Source organism: Juglans regia, chromosome 5 (assembly GCF_001411555.2).
Source record: "Juglans regia cultivar Chandler chromosome 5, Walnut 2.0, whole genome shotgun sequence".
NCBI lineage: Eukaryota > Viridiplantae > Streptophyta > Magnoliopsida > Fagales > Juglandaceae > Juglans > Juglans regia.
Window position 1 is genome coordinate 20,796,028 of NC_049905.1, and position 15,270 is coordinate 20,811,297.

The window sequence follows — 15,270 nt, forward strand, 5'->3', positions numbered from 1 at the left end:
TACAGTAATTTAGGGCCTTTAGTCATATTTGAAGAGTCACTATAGAATGATCAAATCAATATTTTATAATTTTCTCATCCAACTACCTCTCTCTTTTAATATTAAGTTTTAATATTAATACAAAATATTAAATATTAAGTACAAGTGTATTTACAAAATATTAATTTTTTAAATATTATTAAAATATATAATATTATATTACTATTTTGACTTTAGGATAACTAGATCAATGTGGATTAATCTCTCTAAAAGTTTTGGTATAGCCAAAATCTTAAATTCCAGTCAAAATTTGGACTTGCCATTGCCAATGCTCAATCTCTAAGAGGTAATGGTCTAGCCTAGTCCAAAACCAAGATTTGCCTAAAATTGCACATTTTGCCTAAAGTCAAAGTCATTCAACATATAACCTCGTATTGGATTATCATATATTAGCCAAAATATTATTTTTTAGTAATAATATTCTTTTAATTTTTTTTTTATATTTTACGACTATACTAACCATATGTTAATTAATAATTAGAGATAGTAATCTTAATAACATGTGCAAAATCAATTAATTAATATTATTGACAATGTTAATTAATAATTGGAGATAGTAATATTTTGGAATAAAATATATGTTTTGACTATAAACAGTATCTAATCAAAGATGAAGAAATGTTTAAATTTACTATAACTCTTACGTGGATCTCCCAAGCTTTGAATAATTCAATACAAAGAATTTTACCAATATAAATTCAAAATTTATAGATTGGCATTTCAAATGCCAGTGCTCTAAATTTGTAAGATAATCTTTTATAATTTTATTTATTTCTTTATTATATTAGACTAGTCAAAATCCACTAAAAAATCTTACTTTAAAAGGAAAAAAAAAAAGAAAAGAAAGAGCGACTGAAAAATCATTCAGGTTAGAGTAGTAGTCATTAATGCATTGATTTTCTTTTTCCTTTTTTGGGTTTGCTGCAGTTGGTTTCCAAATGTCACAAATTTAATTTCTGGGCGTTAAGAGGAAGAGGTACAGCCGCAAATATATATATATATATATATATATATATATATATATACTAGCGGTAGTGTAACGTCCAAGGGACGTTTGCCAATTTTTTTTTTTTTAACCTAGTGATTAAGGAAGTGTTTTTTAATGATATTGTAAATTTTTTATTTTTTTAAAAAATGTTTATGATAATTAAAAATATACATAAAAAAAAAATAATAATAAAAAAGTGAAATACATATTCAGGACACATTTTCGGACTACTTTTTCGATAGCAGTAACAGTTCCTTTTAGTTAATTAAGAATATTATCATATTTAAATTATGTTAAAATTTTAATTATTTATATAGTTTTAATTTTTTAAAAATATTTAACAAAATTTCATCATTTATTTGTATTTTGAGTTTGGACCAAACAATTCTAATAATATCATTAAATGAAGAGTGTATTGTACAGTAACAAGGCATTAACTAACTGAAGAGTCTTTTAATTTTACTACCTTTCATCAAGTTATGTTAATAATTTAAAATTCCTATTAGAAATATATATAATATTTAGACAGTCTTATACTTCACATCACAACTAATTAAATAATAATAGAGTAAATAAATATGATTTTTTGTGATATAAATAATTTTTCTAGCTGCTGATAATTTGTTTATGATTTTTTGTATATATTATTTTTTTGTAGTGAATTTATAATGATTTTATTAAATTTTTTTTTCTTCACGTTATCTCTCTCTCTGTGGCCCGATTCATCCGCACGGGCCGTTCTTCTTCAGCCCAGCCCAGCGCCGCCGTGCGCCGGCCAGCCTCACCGCCACCACCGGGGAGTCCCTCTCACACCGACGACCGACCGAGGCACCATCGATGTCCACCACGCGCAGCCCTATCTCTCCCCCGCGGAAACCCATCCGAAATGGGTTTCTCCCATTTCTCTCAACCGGCGCCACCGTACGCGGCCACCTACCGTCACGACCACCACAGGCGACTCCCCCTCACGCCGGCGACCAACCCAGCCACCATCGATGTCCCCCACGCGGAGCCATATCTATCCCCCGCGGAAACCCATCCGAAATGAGTTTCTCCCATTTCTCTCAACCAGCGCAGCCATACGCGGCCACCCAGGCCACCGCACCTCCACCACTTCACACCGGCGACAATCTCTACCAAATCCAGCCACCACGATCGTCCATTTCCCTCTCCGTCGCACACTGCGATTCATTCGATTGAGCGGTGAAGAAGAAGAAGACGTGCTGGGTGCGTTAGATATTTGAGTTAAACTGCTGGGTGGGTTAAGAACGACGCCGGATTGAGTTAAGCTGTTCATTACTGTAGATGTCTTAGACACTTTTAAGATATAGGCAGATATATATATGTATGAGTGCCGCTGGCTCTAGTATATGTTTTTTAATATGTTTTTTTTATAATTATTTTTAATAATTTTAAATATTTAAAAAAAATAAAATAAAATTATAATATTATTAAAAAATACTTTCTTAATCATGAAGTAAAAAAAATTATTAAAAAATATTTTTTTAATCACGAAATAAAATAAAAAAATAATTTTTTTTTACTTCATAATTAAGGAAGTATTTTTTAATAATATTATAATTTTTTTATTTATTTTTTAATATTTAAAATTATTAAAAATATTTATATAAAATTAATTATAAAAAAAATATATAAAAAAACACATGATAGAGCCAGCGGTGACTCCAGCGGGAGCCACCAGCGGTTGCTCAATCATTTTCCATACATGTATATGTTAATCGAGTGAAGTGTAGTTGTTGAGGGAGAGATTCGTATGGATTACAGACAACCTTTGACAAGTGCAGAGTACAGAGAGCAGACGTGCGTTGTGGACGGCTGGCTCTTGGAATTAATAATCAGAAAGACGTAATGCCAAAGGATATATAAATGAGGGGTTGCATCACTCGCGCCTGCCTAAAATTCATGTACAATTTACCGCTCCTTTTTTCATGCAAATAATATTGCTCATCAAAGAGTCATGTGGGTTATGGCAATTTGTTATTTTATTTTATTTTAATTGGTACATATATTCGGGAAGAAGTGTCTTCTAATATCAAGAATACACCGACTTTAACAAGTAGTTTTTCGCAAATACACTTTAAATAATTCAATGAGAAATTCCATCTCTTTCAGTTTCACTTGTACATTAAAACTCTTAATAGATTGAAATCCACTTGGGTTTCACAAAAACTTGGTGTAGCTCAATTAAAATTTAATTAAAGTTTGACAAATATAACATTTGGTCATGCATGTATTAATGTAAGGTTGAAACTGACACATGCATATACAACGAGCAGCTTTAATGAAGCGCAAGTAAGGTTAGTTGATCTTTATAGGATAAATAGTAGGATGGAGAGCTAAGATGGTCATGCACTTGTTTTCTTTCCCTAAACCATGGAGAGTGTAGGAGATTTGGAAAGAGATCTAGAGGGTATGAGGGAGTATTACAGTCAGGGAAAGACCAAGGAAGCATCTTGGAGGAAGTCACAGCTCAAAGGGTTGCTTACTCTCCTAAAGGAGAAAGAGGAAGATATCTTTAAGGCTCTTAAGCAGGACTTGGGAAAACATCATGTTGAGGCTTTCAGAGATGAGGTATCAAGTGTGGAGATCAATTCTCCTTCACTTATTAGTTATAACTTTTTTAGGGTTTATATCTTACATTTTTTTATCATCTGAGGATGTTTGTTGGACTTTTCTACTTCTTATCCTTCATTTTAGACGATTCTAGAGTGGTTTTTGTTTGTTGGTGCTTGGTTTGTTTATGTGGAAGTTGATAATATAATGTTGTTTTTTTGGAATAAATATAATGTTTTTGTATAAGGGTGATGTTCATTTTAGAGATGGGAGATCCTCAGCATTTGACATCTTGCTTTATTTATATGTACACCGTCCTGATTTGCAGATAGGAACCTTGACAAAGTCCCTGAATAATGCATTGGGGTCTTTAAAAGAATGGATGTCAGGTAGAAAGGTAACCTCATTCATTAGGCTTTACATGATATTTAAGGAGTCAATGCGTTTTCTTGGCTTTGGAAAAGATGAAAGAGAACAGCAATGATGCCCAAAAGAAAATTTTCACTGGGATTCAAGAAGAAAAAGTACTTTCCTTGACAATGAATCCCAGAAGAATATACTTAAACCATGTCTGTTTGGTCAGATTTCCTTGGGATTTTTTCAAGAAGCTCACAAAGGGCAGGAGATATATACTAAACACCACGTTTGCTGATGCATGGTTGACATTGACAGGCTATACTGCCAAAGATTGCTGTGCTTAGTACTGCTGAAATTGTTCCAGAGCCGCTTGGCCTTGTCCTCATTTTTTCATCTTGGAATTATCCCTTTGGTGAGTAAATAACTTTATAGAAAAAAAAAAAAAAATCAAACCCTTCTGAGAGCTCTACCCACTTTATATATTTGTTTGTTGTTAAAATGCAAAATCAATAATTATTATATGATTTGTCACCTTTTTGATGCAAAACATAGGACTGTCCTTGGAACCACTGATAGGGGCAATAGCTGCTGGAAACACAGTGGTTCTAAAGCTGTCGGAGTTAGCTCCTGCCTGTGCTTCTCTTTTAGCAAATACTATCCCCAATTTTGTGGACAATAAGGCTGTCAAGGTTTTCCAAGGAGGACCAACTGTTGCTGAACAACTCCTGCAGCAGAAATGGGACAAAATCTTCTTTACAGGTGAAAATAACATGAACTAAGCTCTCACTTTTCTTTGCCTTCTTATTTATTTTTCAAAAAAAAAAAATAGAAGTAAATTTCAAATCTAATGCTAGGAAGTGCACGTACTGGACGGCTTGTTCTTTCTGCTGCTGCAAAGCATCTGACACCTGTTACTCTGGAGTTGGGTGGAAAATGCCCTGCTGTTGTTGATTCCCTTTCTAGTTCTTTTGATAGGAAGGTAATGTATACATGTCTTGAAAAATACTATTCATCATCCCTAACGTGATATCAAATGATTGAAACTAGCAAAAAAAAAAATTTCAATCATTTCATACCGTATAAGGAGATATTAACATCTTAGTTTAAATACCCTTGGATTTCTATTTTCATATCCTCCTTGAGTCCCGTAATTATTATGTATACAAATATTATGAAATGACAATTTGCTTATAAAGATTTCTTCTGTGCTGTTAATCACAAGGCTGCTGTAAAGCGAATTGTTGTTGGGAAATACGGGGCCTGTGCTGGACAAGCGTGCATAGCAATAGATTATATCCTTGCAGAAAGGAAAAATATATCAACTCTGGTATGGCAGTAGTAGAAAATACATATATGTGCATGTATGATTTCAAAGTTTTTTAGTTTCTAATGCAGAAAGAAATATGTGGAAATGATTATATATATATATATTCTCTTTCAGGTAGAGATGATGAAGGTCATCATCAAAGAAATGTTTGGAGGAAACCCAATAGAATCGCACAGTATTGCAAGGATAATAAACAAACAACATTTCTTGAGATTGAAGAATCTTCTGGAGGACCCAAATGTTAAGGCTTCTATTGTTTATGGTGGTTCATTGGACGAAGATCACTTGTAAACAACATGATCTTCTTTTTGCTTATGCTTGATATAATTTACTATCTTTGATTGATTCTACTGCTTTTTTGGAGGATAGGGAAACAGAATAAGTGTCTCATTTATGGGTAAAAAGCGAATCCCTGTTCTTTAACACTTCATAACATTGGGGAGTCTCAGAAGTCTAAAAATGACTTATTCATAGCCAACTTTGGTCCTGACTAGGATTTTGGGGGGGCGGGCTAAACTTCTTTGACACCATTCTGATTTTAAGTTATGTTGACAAGTACTTCTAATTTGCATGTTATGAAATTCCATGCAGGTTCATAGAGCCAACAATCTTGGTGGATCCCCCACTTGAAGCAGCAATCATGACAGAAGAAATCTTTGGTCCATTGCTTCCAATAATTTCAGTAAGATACATAGATACACACGCATCTATATATTAATATTAGGGATAAATGATAAAATGGTCCTTGGGTTTTGACCCTCTTTTTAAAAAGTTTATCAGTTTCAAAATTTATAAAAGTAAAAATCACATTTGTATATGTTATCATAATGGTCCCTCTATTCATGTTTTAGGATGTAACACAATCTTAAATAGCAACTAAGTTACGAAAACAGAGTAATATTTCAAAATCCAGTTATCATATATTATTCACATTAAGGCAGCTTTTTGAAAGACTTCAAAATCCTGTAACTATTTTCATATTTAATCAAACTATGTGGATTGGCATTCAATTTCATCTAAAATCTGATGGTAGCTCAAGAAGAGCCAAGAAAATAATGCAAGAGTTGCAGGCTAAAATATTCTTTTCATATTGGTTTCACAGTTGGAGAAGATTGAAGACAGTATACAATTCCTGAATTCAAGACCCAAACCACTTGCTATATATTGTTTTACCAAAAATAAATCATTGGAGAGACGGATGATATCTGAAACATCATCCGGAGGCGTGGTGTTCAATGATGCAATTATTCAAGTATGTAAGAGACTATTCGCTGTTTTTGCTACTTTAGTTTGTTAGATTAATCAGTAAATTTTAAATTGGTATCAATACAATTTTCACTCTCAAACCTCTGATAATTTGAGGATGCAAAGTCTACTTTGTGATCATCATCTTGTTAGCTTGCATTCTCATTGTATTGGGTATAATGTGCAGTATGCTGCTGATTCCCTCCCATTCGGAGGAGTTGGTGAAAGTGGGGTGGGCAGGTACCATGGAAAGTTCTCATTTGACACATTCAGCCATGAGAAGGCTATCACAAGAAGAAGTTTTCTCACTGATTTTTGGTTTAGATATCCTCCATGGAATGCTCACAAGTGGCAACTCCTTGAGTGCGCTTATAATTCAGATTATCTTGGATTACTCCTTGTCATACTGGGCTTGAAGAAGCCTAGAAGAGGATCATACCAACCTGCATATTCCCACTGAGAGATCGAATGCAAATATTCATTGAAAGATGAAAGGGGAGGAATAGAAACAAATTAAACATATTTATTTGAAGAGTCCTGTGATTTGGACCTGCTTTCCCTGTGTCTGTGTGCTTAAGTAAATGTTTTTTGCAAGGGGTGAAAGTCTGTAGCGCTCGTATGCAGAGTGGGGATTGTGAATCGTGATGTCTCTTGAATTACATTTGGCATTGATCGATATGTTATTTACGTATAAAAAAAACCAACAAAGAATGATAATACCTATTAACTGACTTGGCTTCCTTTTTTCACGAGAATAAGAGGTTTCTTGAAGGCTAAAGGATCCCTTTAATGTGCCGCCTAACTCTTACCGTTGGACGTGCCCCTAGTGCAATCTTATTCTTTTTTTTTTTAAATATTTTTTAAACATCTTTAAACATTTAAAAAATATATACAAATTCACTACTAGTAACTTTTTTAAACTTTTTTAAAAAATTTAAAATACATCAGCAGTCAAATCCAGAGATAAACTAGCATTTCCAAAATGAGAAATGATATTTGCAGTTGGGAGTGTGCAAACGCCGTGCAATCGCTTTGAAAAAAATAAATAAATATGGGACCCACACGAAAAGAAATAAATTTTTTAATAGTAGACCTCACTTTTTTTCAAAGCGACTGCACGGCATTTGCGCATTTTACGATTGTATGTAGCATTACTCGAATAGTTCCTGTTTTGCAGCTACAAGGATTATCAATTGGATAAAGTGCTTTTTAACCCCTTCAAAATCCCTCCTTGAAGAGCACTCGTTTCAACTCTTTATCATTATTGCCATGGATAGTATTGGTTTATGAGAAACAAAATTGTGCATAACTCTATCCAACCAAACTTGAAAAAATTTGTAGATGGTATACTTAAGAATTTCAAAGAACATTGCAATGCTTGGGGCAACAAGCAACTGATTAATCCTCTGAATTGGAAAGCTATACCAAAAGACCATTTCCTGCTAACTTTTAATGTAACTGTGAGAAGCACAGGCAGTACTAGATGCTCACTAGATGCTGTATTTTGCTTCTGTTTTCAATGCATGACCTTGATTCAAAAAAAAAATGTGCTTGTGGAATTTTTCTTGCTTCCGCCATCAAAATTGAAACCATGATTTTCAAGATTATACAAGATTGTATAAAGATTGCAAATCTTTTTGCATATATAAAAGGCATGTATATTAAGGATACGATTGGATAATGAGATGAGCCAAGAAATTCTCAAAACTTCTCACAATTTCTTTCACAAACATCACTCAAATACGAAATACTTTCAATTTCAAATCTCCAACATTTTCATATAATCATTCCAACATTTATAAACTTCAAAACAAAACACAAAAACATAACTTTTTTAAACTCCAAAATAAAAATAATATTACAAAATTATCTTCAAACAATTTTTTAACTTTATAATATTTTTATTCAAACTTTTCTCGTTCATTTTTGTTCGTTTGGTTCTTTAACTCCTCTCAACTCATCTTAACTCATCATTACAACTTTTTCAAATTCCAACACAAAATATAATAAACAATTTAACTTTTTTAAATCTCAAAATAATAATAATATTAAAAAATAATATTTTATCATCTCAACTCAACTCAACATCCAAACGCAACAATTCAAATTATTTCACTACTACTCAGAGAATTATGAGTAACTTTTCCAAGCGAGCATTAAAAGTAAATAAGTACAAGAAGGGAGACAGTTTCAGCCTTTTGGTTAATACATGGGAGAGAAGAAAGTTTGAAATTTTTGGTTTATACTAGCTCAAACTAGAGTAGCAGTACAACTCTATGCCTTTATGCCTTTACCTTTGGCATATGGCGATGGCATAATAAATGGTTTTTTAACACATGAGAAGCAACAGTCTGAATGTGACCCAAACTATTCCTATGTTAGAGAAGAACTTTGCCCATGGGAGTCTTCCTGTATTGACATCCACATCGCAAAAGTGTTGAAAGAAAAAGAAAACAGAAATAAAAGGCTCAATTCCAAAATCATGATATACTGAACTCAGGCACATCCTGACTGATTCTACTCAAGATTGCAGCACCGGAGTCCAACTGTGGACATAGTGCACAGATGCGAAGCATATACTAAAAGTTTTTCTCCAGGGTGAAAATTTATCATGTCTATGAGTACGTACACCTCTATCCGCTAGAGCTCCAGAAAACATGGAATAAATTCAGAATGTGAAGCAGCTTATGCCAAAGATGTCTACCCTTGCTGCGACAGTGATGAGGTTTTCAGCCATAAAGGCCGCCCTAAAATGGCACTTCCATGAATAGAGAGGTACGCAGCATTTAACCTGGCAATCAACATCGAGATAGGATAAACAAGTTAATGTCTTTTGTCATTTGGTTCCATCATTTATGTTGCAAAAAGAGAGAGGATTTACTTATCAACATCAGGCGTAGCCAATGGATCATATAACTCCTCTCTTTGTTCTACAGCAGGCACAGCACCTGCCATGGCTGCCATCTCTTGAACACCATCAACCTGAAAATGAACCAATTGGGAATAGTCATTTTCAAGTTACTTGTGATTCCCCTAAGCTAAAGCAAATATGTTCCATATACGTACTCTCTCACGCACAAGTGTGGGAAGGGTAACAATAAGATGTGCCGGTTTACATACATTCCAAAACCAGATTCTCATATTTAGCAATGACAATAACATTACAGGAGTTTCCTCAAATTTTGGAGAAGTAATCACCAACCTTTTTCAATTTTGAATTTTCTTCATCAAAATTCTCAAAATTATTGAGAGCTTAGGTTCTCGACATAGGTCGTACATGCAATTCACTCAAACTTTTTCTAGGACCAACTTATTTGGTTTTAGAAACAATGGCTCACTAGGCCAAAGACAAAAAAATGATGGCTCCATTTCTGTAGACTAAATTTACCACAGCCCAGCTGGAAAAAAAAATGGAATAACATTTGTTGTTATAAGTAAAATAAGGTATGTAAAACTACTATAATTGTCCAGGAGTAACATCGACGACGACAGGTGAAACTCATGTCAAAACAACTTACAGTCTGAGGGTATTGTGCATAACCAGCATATGAACTGTACGCATATAATGAAGGATCATTTGTAGAACCATAAGTATAGGCATCATAGCCTTGTCCATAACCATAATAAGCACTCCATTGACTCGGATCTACTTGCTGACCCCAGCTACCGGGAATCTCCTACACAAATGATAACCAGATTAGAAGGCTAACCAGAGACAACATGCGCATCTATATCCATCAACCTGGCCGAATGTAAAAAAATAATGTAGAACATTTTTTTATCGGTAAATAAATTTTATTAAAAAAATAATAATGCAGAAAATTACCCATTTTATCTACAAAAGTCAATGACTATTGGAAAATGGCAGTTAGCATTCCATTTGACAACCTTTTCTGATTGATCCAAATTTTTTATTTCAAATTTCTGAATTATATTAAATAAATTTTTTTATTGATTCAGTGAAAATGGATCATTGAATGGTATGCCCCCTAGCACAACTCGGGACTATTAGTAAGCTCTTTGATAATTTGATTCAAGCTCACTCTCATGACTATTGTTCCTTCCTACCGCTAAGACAAGATATGGCTAATTTACCAGCATTCCACCAGCATTATGTAACATCTAGCTTAATTTGTACATTCACGTGATCCGGGCTGATAAAATGAATCACCTGTTTAGCAGTCGGACTCCTACCCCAAGAAATGCGGACAATTTGTTGACCAATCATCTTCCCCTGCATCTTTTGGATTGCATCTTCAGCAGATGCTCTATATAGACAAATGTTGGAGAATCAGGAATCGACGGATAGCATAAAAGACAAAGTGGAGAAAATAATTGACAAAAGTATTTGGAGAATGAGATGAGATGAGAAATCTGTGAATAGTAGTGAAATGGTTTGTGAATAGTAGTAAAATAGTTTGAGTTATGATGTTTTATGGGGTTTTGGAAAAGGAGAGAGAAAAAGTTGAATAAAAATATTATAAAGTTAAAATATTGTTAGAATATAATTTTTTAATATTATATTTGTTTTGAGATTTGAAAAAGTTGAATTTTTTTTTTATTTTGTTTGAAAGTTTGGAAAAGTTGTAATGATTAGTTTGAAAGTGTTTCTATTTGAATGATGTTTGGGAAGGAAATAAGATGAGATGGGATGAGATGAGATGGAAAAACATTACCAAACATCCCCTAAGAGTATCCTAAATTAACTCAACACCCACACTCTTCTAAAGGAAGGTAAAAGTTGAAAAGAAAAAGGGATGGTCATACATATGCTAGTAGCCACATGCAACATTGTAAGGGAAATTGGGTTTCACATGCACACAAATAACAAACCTTGTCCCAAACTGTACAAATCCACATCCTTTGCCCACAGGTATCTTGACATAGACAATTTCCCCAAACTGCAAAAACGTTTGCTTCAGCTCCTCTTCCGAGACATTGGGATCCAAGTTACCAACAAAAATCTGCATAGATAAAAATATTTAAATAAGAGAGGAGACATAAGATCCCAAATGAGTGTCGTATGTCTTACTTACTGTAGTATTATTAGCATCATAATCTGCTGGAAGCATGGGCACTGGCGTTGTATACACTGGCACTGGATATGCTGCTGCTAGAAAAGTCAATAGGTAAGAGAATAAGGCCAAAATAGCATCAGAAAATTTATTAAGCATGCTACAGGCCTGCCAAGGCCCATCTCCTATATAGGAAAGACATGAATCCAGCAGTACTCGATAAGTTAACAGTAATCAAAAGCAGAAAAAATGTACTTGGGCTATGCTTATGCTTTCTTATCAATAAAATTTTCGATACCCTTAAAAAATAGTTTTTATATATACCTTTAGCTGCAGTATATGGTTGAACAGTAGTGGTCTTCTTCGGTGTAGCTGCACTAATGCGCATCGGCCTAGTTGAGCAATACACACCATTCATTTCAGTCATAGCACGATTCCTTTCAGCCTCATCAGAAAACTTAACAAATCCATATCCCTTTGAGCGTCCAGTATTTGGATCAGTCACAACCTTGGCACCTCTAACAGATGGATATTGAACTCGAAAGGTCTCTTGCAACAGATAATCAGTAACATCAGGTGCTAAATCTCCCACAAAAATAGAATGTTCAGGCCCAGCATCAGGACGCTTTTCCCCAATACCAAAAGAAGCCCAATTTAACCTGAAAGTTTGTTCAGTTCCAGGCATTTGAGTCCCATTGTAAGCCTGAAGAATCCTTTCAGCTGCTGCATGGGAAACAAACTCAACAAACCCATAACCCTCAGGCTGGCCAGTGATCTTGTTACGTATAATCTTTATTGATACTACCTGAGAAGGGTAGAGTTATCCATTTAAAAAATTAATAACGTATCTTTCGAGGCCAGGCCACAGACCAACAAGCTTGCATGAGAAAATAACCACGTGCACCCCATAACATCTAGCAGTTACCGACTTATGGCTCCAAGGCAATATTATGTCTCATCACTTGACAGACTGGTCTTTAGGAAGTGTTTACAATAATAAATAGTCCATGTTCATATCTCACTAGTCACTAAGCTCTACCAAGCCATTCTTCACCCAAATGAAGCTAATATACATTAAACCCTGTAAAACTTAGTCTCAAACAATGCCAGTTGTTTGAAATTAACAAGCATGGCAGAAAAAGAGAAGGTCTGTGACTGTTCAGAAAAGATCCATGAGAGGAACAGAATTCTCTGAAGTTTGGGTTAAGTACACTCAGATTGAACTCAACACCAATACATTTGATTCTTACACCAAAAAGGCCATGTTGATATTGTGTAGGTGATGTTATAACTAAACCACATATCAGGGCAACTCCAAGACCATTTTAGGTATCATGCCATATATGCGAAGGTAGGTAGCACCAGTGACTATAAAACATTTTTGTTTGATAAGTAAAGAGATAATAATCGACCAAATATAAAATCTGCTGTTATTCATCAATCTCGACTTTGTAAAGGGAAATTAGAACAAATAATGAAAATTCAACTTCCACTATCTCAAATCTTGTAAAGCTTGTGTAAAGCTAATATTTAGACATTGACTCCCTATCTTAGTCCTATGATATCCAAATGTGGAGCTTCATCACCTTTTTTATAAAGCTTGATATACATGATCATGCGATTGATCTTAATATAAGTACCCATTTTTCTGTATTAAGAACTGAAACTCTGATATCCCCCTCACTGTAGACCAAAAAGTGTAGGGGGAGAGGCGTAACTCAGGAGATGGCTCATATAGAGCATGCTCAAAGAAAATGCACTTGCAAAATCAAAAGAAAATTTGGTAACTCGGTTTTATATAAGAGTACTGATAAAAATAAATAAGTAACTAACAGCTAGCTTCTAGATGTTCTTTGCCTGAACCTATAGAGGAAGCAACCTTCTTTCTGCCCTCTGGGCTTCATCATCATTATATATAAGCTAAAAAAAGACATCTTATTATTTTGTTTTCCTGGAGGGGAAGGTGATTATATGAAGTTTCAGTGTTATTGTAATACTAGATTTGTGCCCTGAATTGTTAGAACTGAAAAAGCTCCCATCTTACAAACCTAAAAGGCAGTTTTCGCAACAGAGGTATTTTGTCTGGTGGCCAGGAAAATGTAAAATTGCGTTTACCACATATGACATAAATATACAAACGTCCACACTAGTGAGTAATGAAAATATTTGACTCAAGTGAAGACCAATTTTCTTCCTCATCGCCTTCTGACTCAATAACAACTTAAAAGTCAAGACCTTTACTTTTCGTTGATCAACTAAGCTCTCAAAGATCAGACAAAGTACAAATATAGAATATATTACAGAGCAAATCCGGCCTCCCACACCCCACAACTCCACCCATAATTCGCAAGAACTCACGAGTAATTATGAACTTGTAGACTAGCCCTAATCACTTGGTTTGACATTAAAGAAACAATCAAATTTTAAGCTCCCATACAAATTACCTTACTACTACCCCGAAATCGAAAAGCCCGATCACCCCAACAACGCCGTTCCATTCTCACCGTGTAATAACAAAAGAAATCTCAATAAATCCGACCTCTCGACCACAAATAAACATTACAAACTCAAAAACAGCATCAGAAACCCCAGAAATCCCGCATCAAGAAAGGAAACGATTCATAACCAGCCGAGACATTTACACTTCCACCGAGTGTCTGGACTGGACTTGAAGACAATCAACTAATTTTAGTTACACACACACTAGAGAGAGAGAGAGAGAGAGAGAGGGAGGGAGGGAGGGGACCTCGCCAGTGTGAGCAAAGCAGGTATGCAGGTAGGACTCGTCGACCCAGTACTGCAAATCACCTATCCAGAGAGTTCTGACTTCCTCCACCGTAGTTGGCTGATAGTAACCCTGAGACGACATCGTTGCCATCGTTGCCGTTGTACTCGCTTCCGCTCAAAAACCCACTCCTATTTATCTCTTGTTTTCTTGAAGGGTAGAGATGGGCTTAATATCTATTATACTCATCTATTACTTAAATGTATTTTAAATTTTTTTTTATTATTTTCTTTCAAATATTTTTTTAACATCTTTAATTATTAAAAAAAATTAAAAAAATATAATGTTACTAATACTCAATTCCTTAATCATTAAGTAAAATAAAAAATTAAAAAAAATCAAATACAAAAAGAGTAATATATGAATAATAATAGAGTAATAACCCTATCATTATTCTTTCTCAAATAATTTCACCTGTCCAAAGTCTCTAGACTCGATATTTTAATAAATAAAATTTCAACATCTTTTAATAAATTATTTTTCACTTGTTTCAACTAAATTAAAAAAAAATTATTTTTGTTCATTTTTAATCATTATCTCCTAATCTTCAATATATATTTATCATATTTGACATTTCATTTACCTAAAGATCTTGAACAAAACTACAAACATTATGAATTGCATAACAATCTTCAAGCATGGCCTCTAAACTTGGATTATCTCATCATTAAATTAGACTAAGGGTGATACCCGCATATGTGGGGGCGGGCGTAAACATCTCATCTGCCCTGCCCCCCGCCCACTTCAATGGTACCAATAGCCCATTGGGTCTAAAAATATTTTTTTGATCCAAACTATTATATAATTTAAATTATAAATTAAATTTGTAAATATAACCATAATTTAAAAACTAATAAAATTTGTTAGACTTGTATTCACAATCCGATCAACAATTGTGACAGGCATTTTCCAACCTTTTGCAATGTTTAATCACACTTGT

At 34.2% G+C, this 15,270-nt stretch overlaps 2 protein-coding genes across 5 annotated transcripts; one reads left to right on the top strand and one right to left on the bottom strand.

The window, feature by feature from the left end:
• The first annotated feature begins 3,329 nt into the window (after positions 1 to 3,329).
• Positions 3,330 to 7,261, top strand: LOC108985392 (aldehyde dehydrogenase family 3 member F1-like). 2 transcript variants are annotated; one of them, XM_018957676.2, is made up of 10 exons: positions 3,331 to 3,619; positions 3,930 to 3,998; positions 4,274 to 4,370; positions 4,511 to 4,717; positions 4,813 to 4,937; positions 5,181 to 5,285; positions 5,400 to 5,572; positions 5,877 to 5,967; positions 6,388 to 6,537; positions 6,718 to 7,261. In XM_018957676.2, the coding sequence occupies exons 1-10, from the start codon at positions 3,422 to 3,424 to the stop codon at positions 6,988 to 6,990; spliced, it is 1,488 nt and encodes a 495-aa protein (XP_018813221.2). In that variant the 5' UTR covers positions 3,331 to 3,421; the 3' UTR covers positions 6,991 to 7,261. The 2 variants fall into 2 exon arrangements, with proteins under 2 accessions (XP_035545852.1, XP_018813221.2); XM_035689959.1 differs by lacking the exon at positions 3,930 to 3,998 and having other exon boundaries at positions 3,330 to 3,619.
• Positions 7,262 to 8,619: 1,358 nt separating this feature from the next.
• Positions 8,620 to 14,501, bottom strand: LOC108985390 (polyadenylate-binding protein RBP47B'). Of its 3 annotated transcripts, none has more exons than XM_018957672.2 (8): positions 14,292 to 14,501; positions 11,870 to 12,350; positions 11,567 to 11,640; positions 11,364 to 11,494; positions 10,702 to 10,798; positions 10,049 to 10,207; positions 9,412 to 9,512; positions 8,620 to 9,321 (listed from the first exon to the last, which is right to left on the bottom strand). In XM_018957672.2, the coding sequence occupies exons 1-8, from the start codon at positions 14,421 to 14,423 to the stop codon at positions 9,231 to 9,233; spliced, it is 1,266 nt and encodes a 421-aa protein (XP_018813217.1). In that variant the 5' UTR covers positions 14,424 to 14,501; the 3' UTR covers positions 8,620 to 9,230. The 3 variants fall into 3 exon arrangements, with proteins under 3 accessions (XP_018813217.1, XP_018813219.1, XP_018813216.1); XM_018957674.2 differs by having other exon boundaries at positions 11,567 to 11,637; positions 14,292 to 14,482; XM_018957671.2 differs by having other exon boundaries at positions 11,567 to 11,643; positions 14,292 to 14,481.
• Between the last annotated feature and the right edge of the window lie 769 nt (positions 14,502 to 15,270).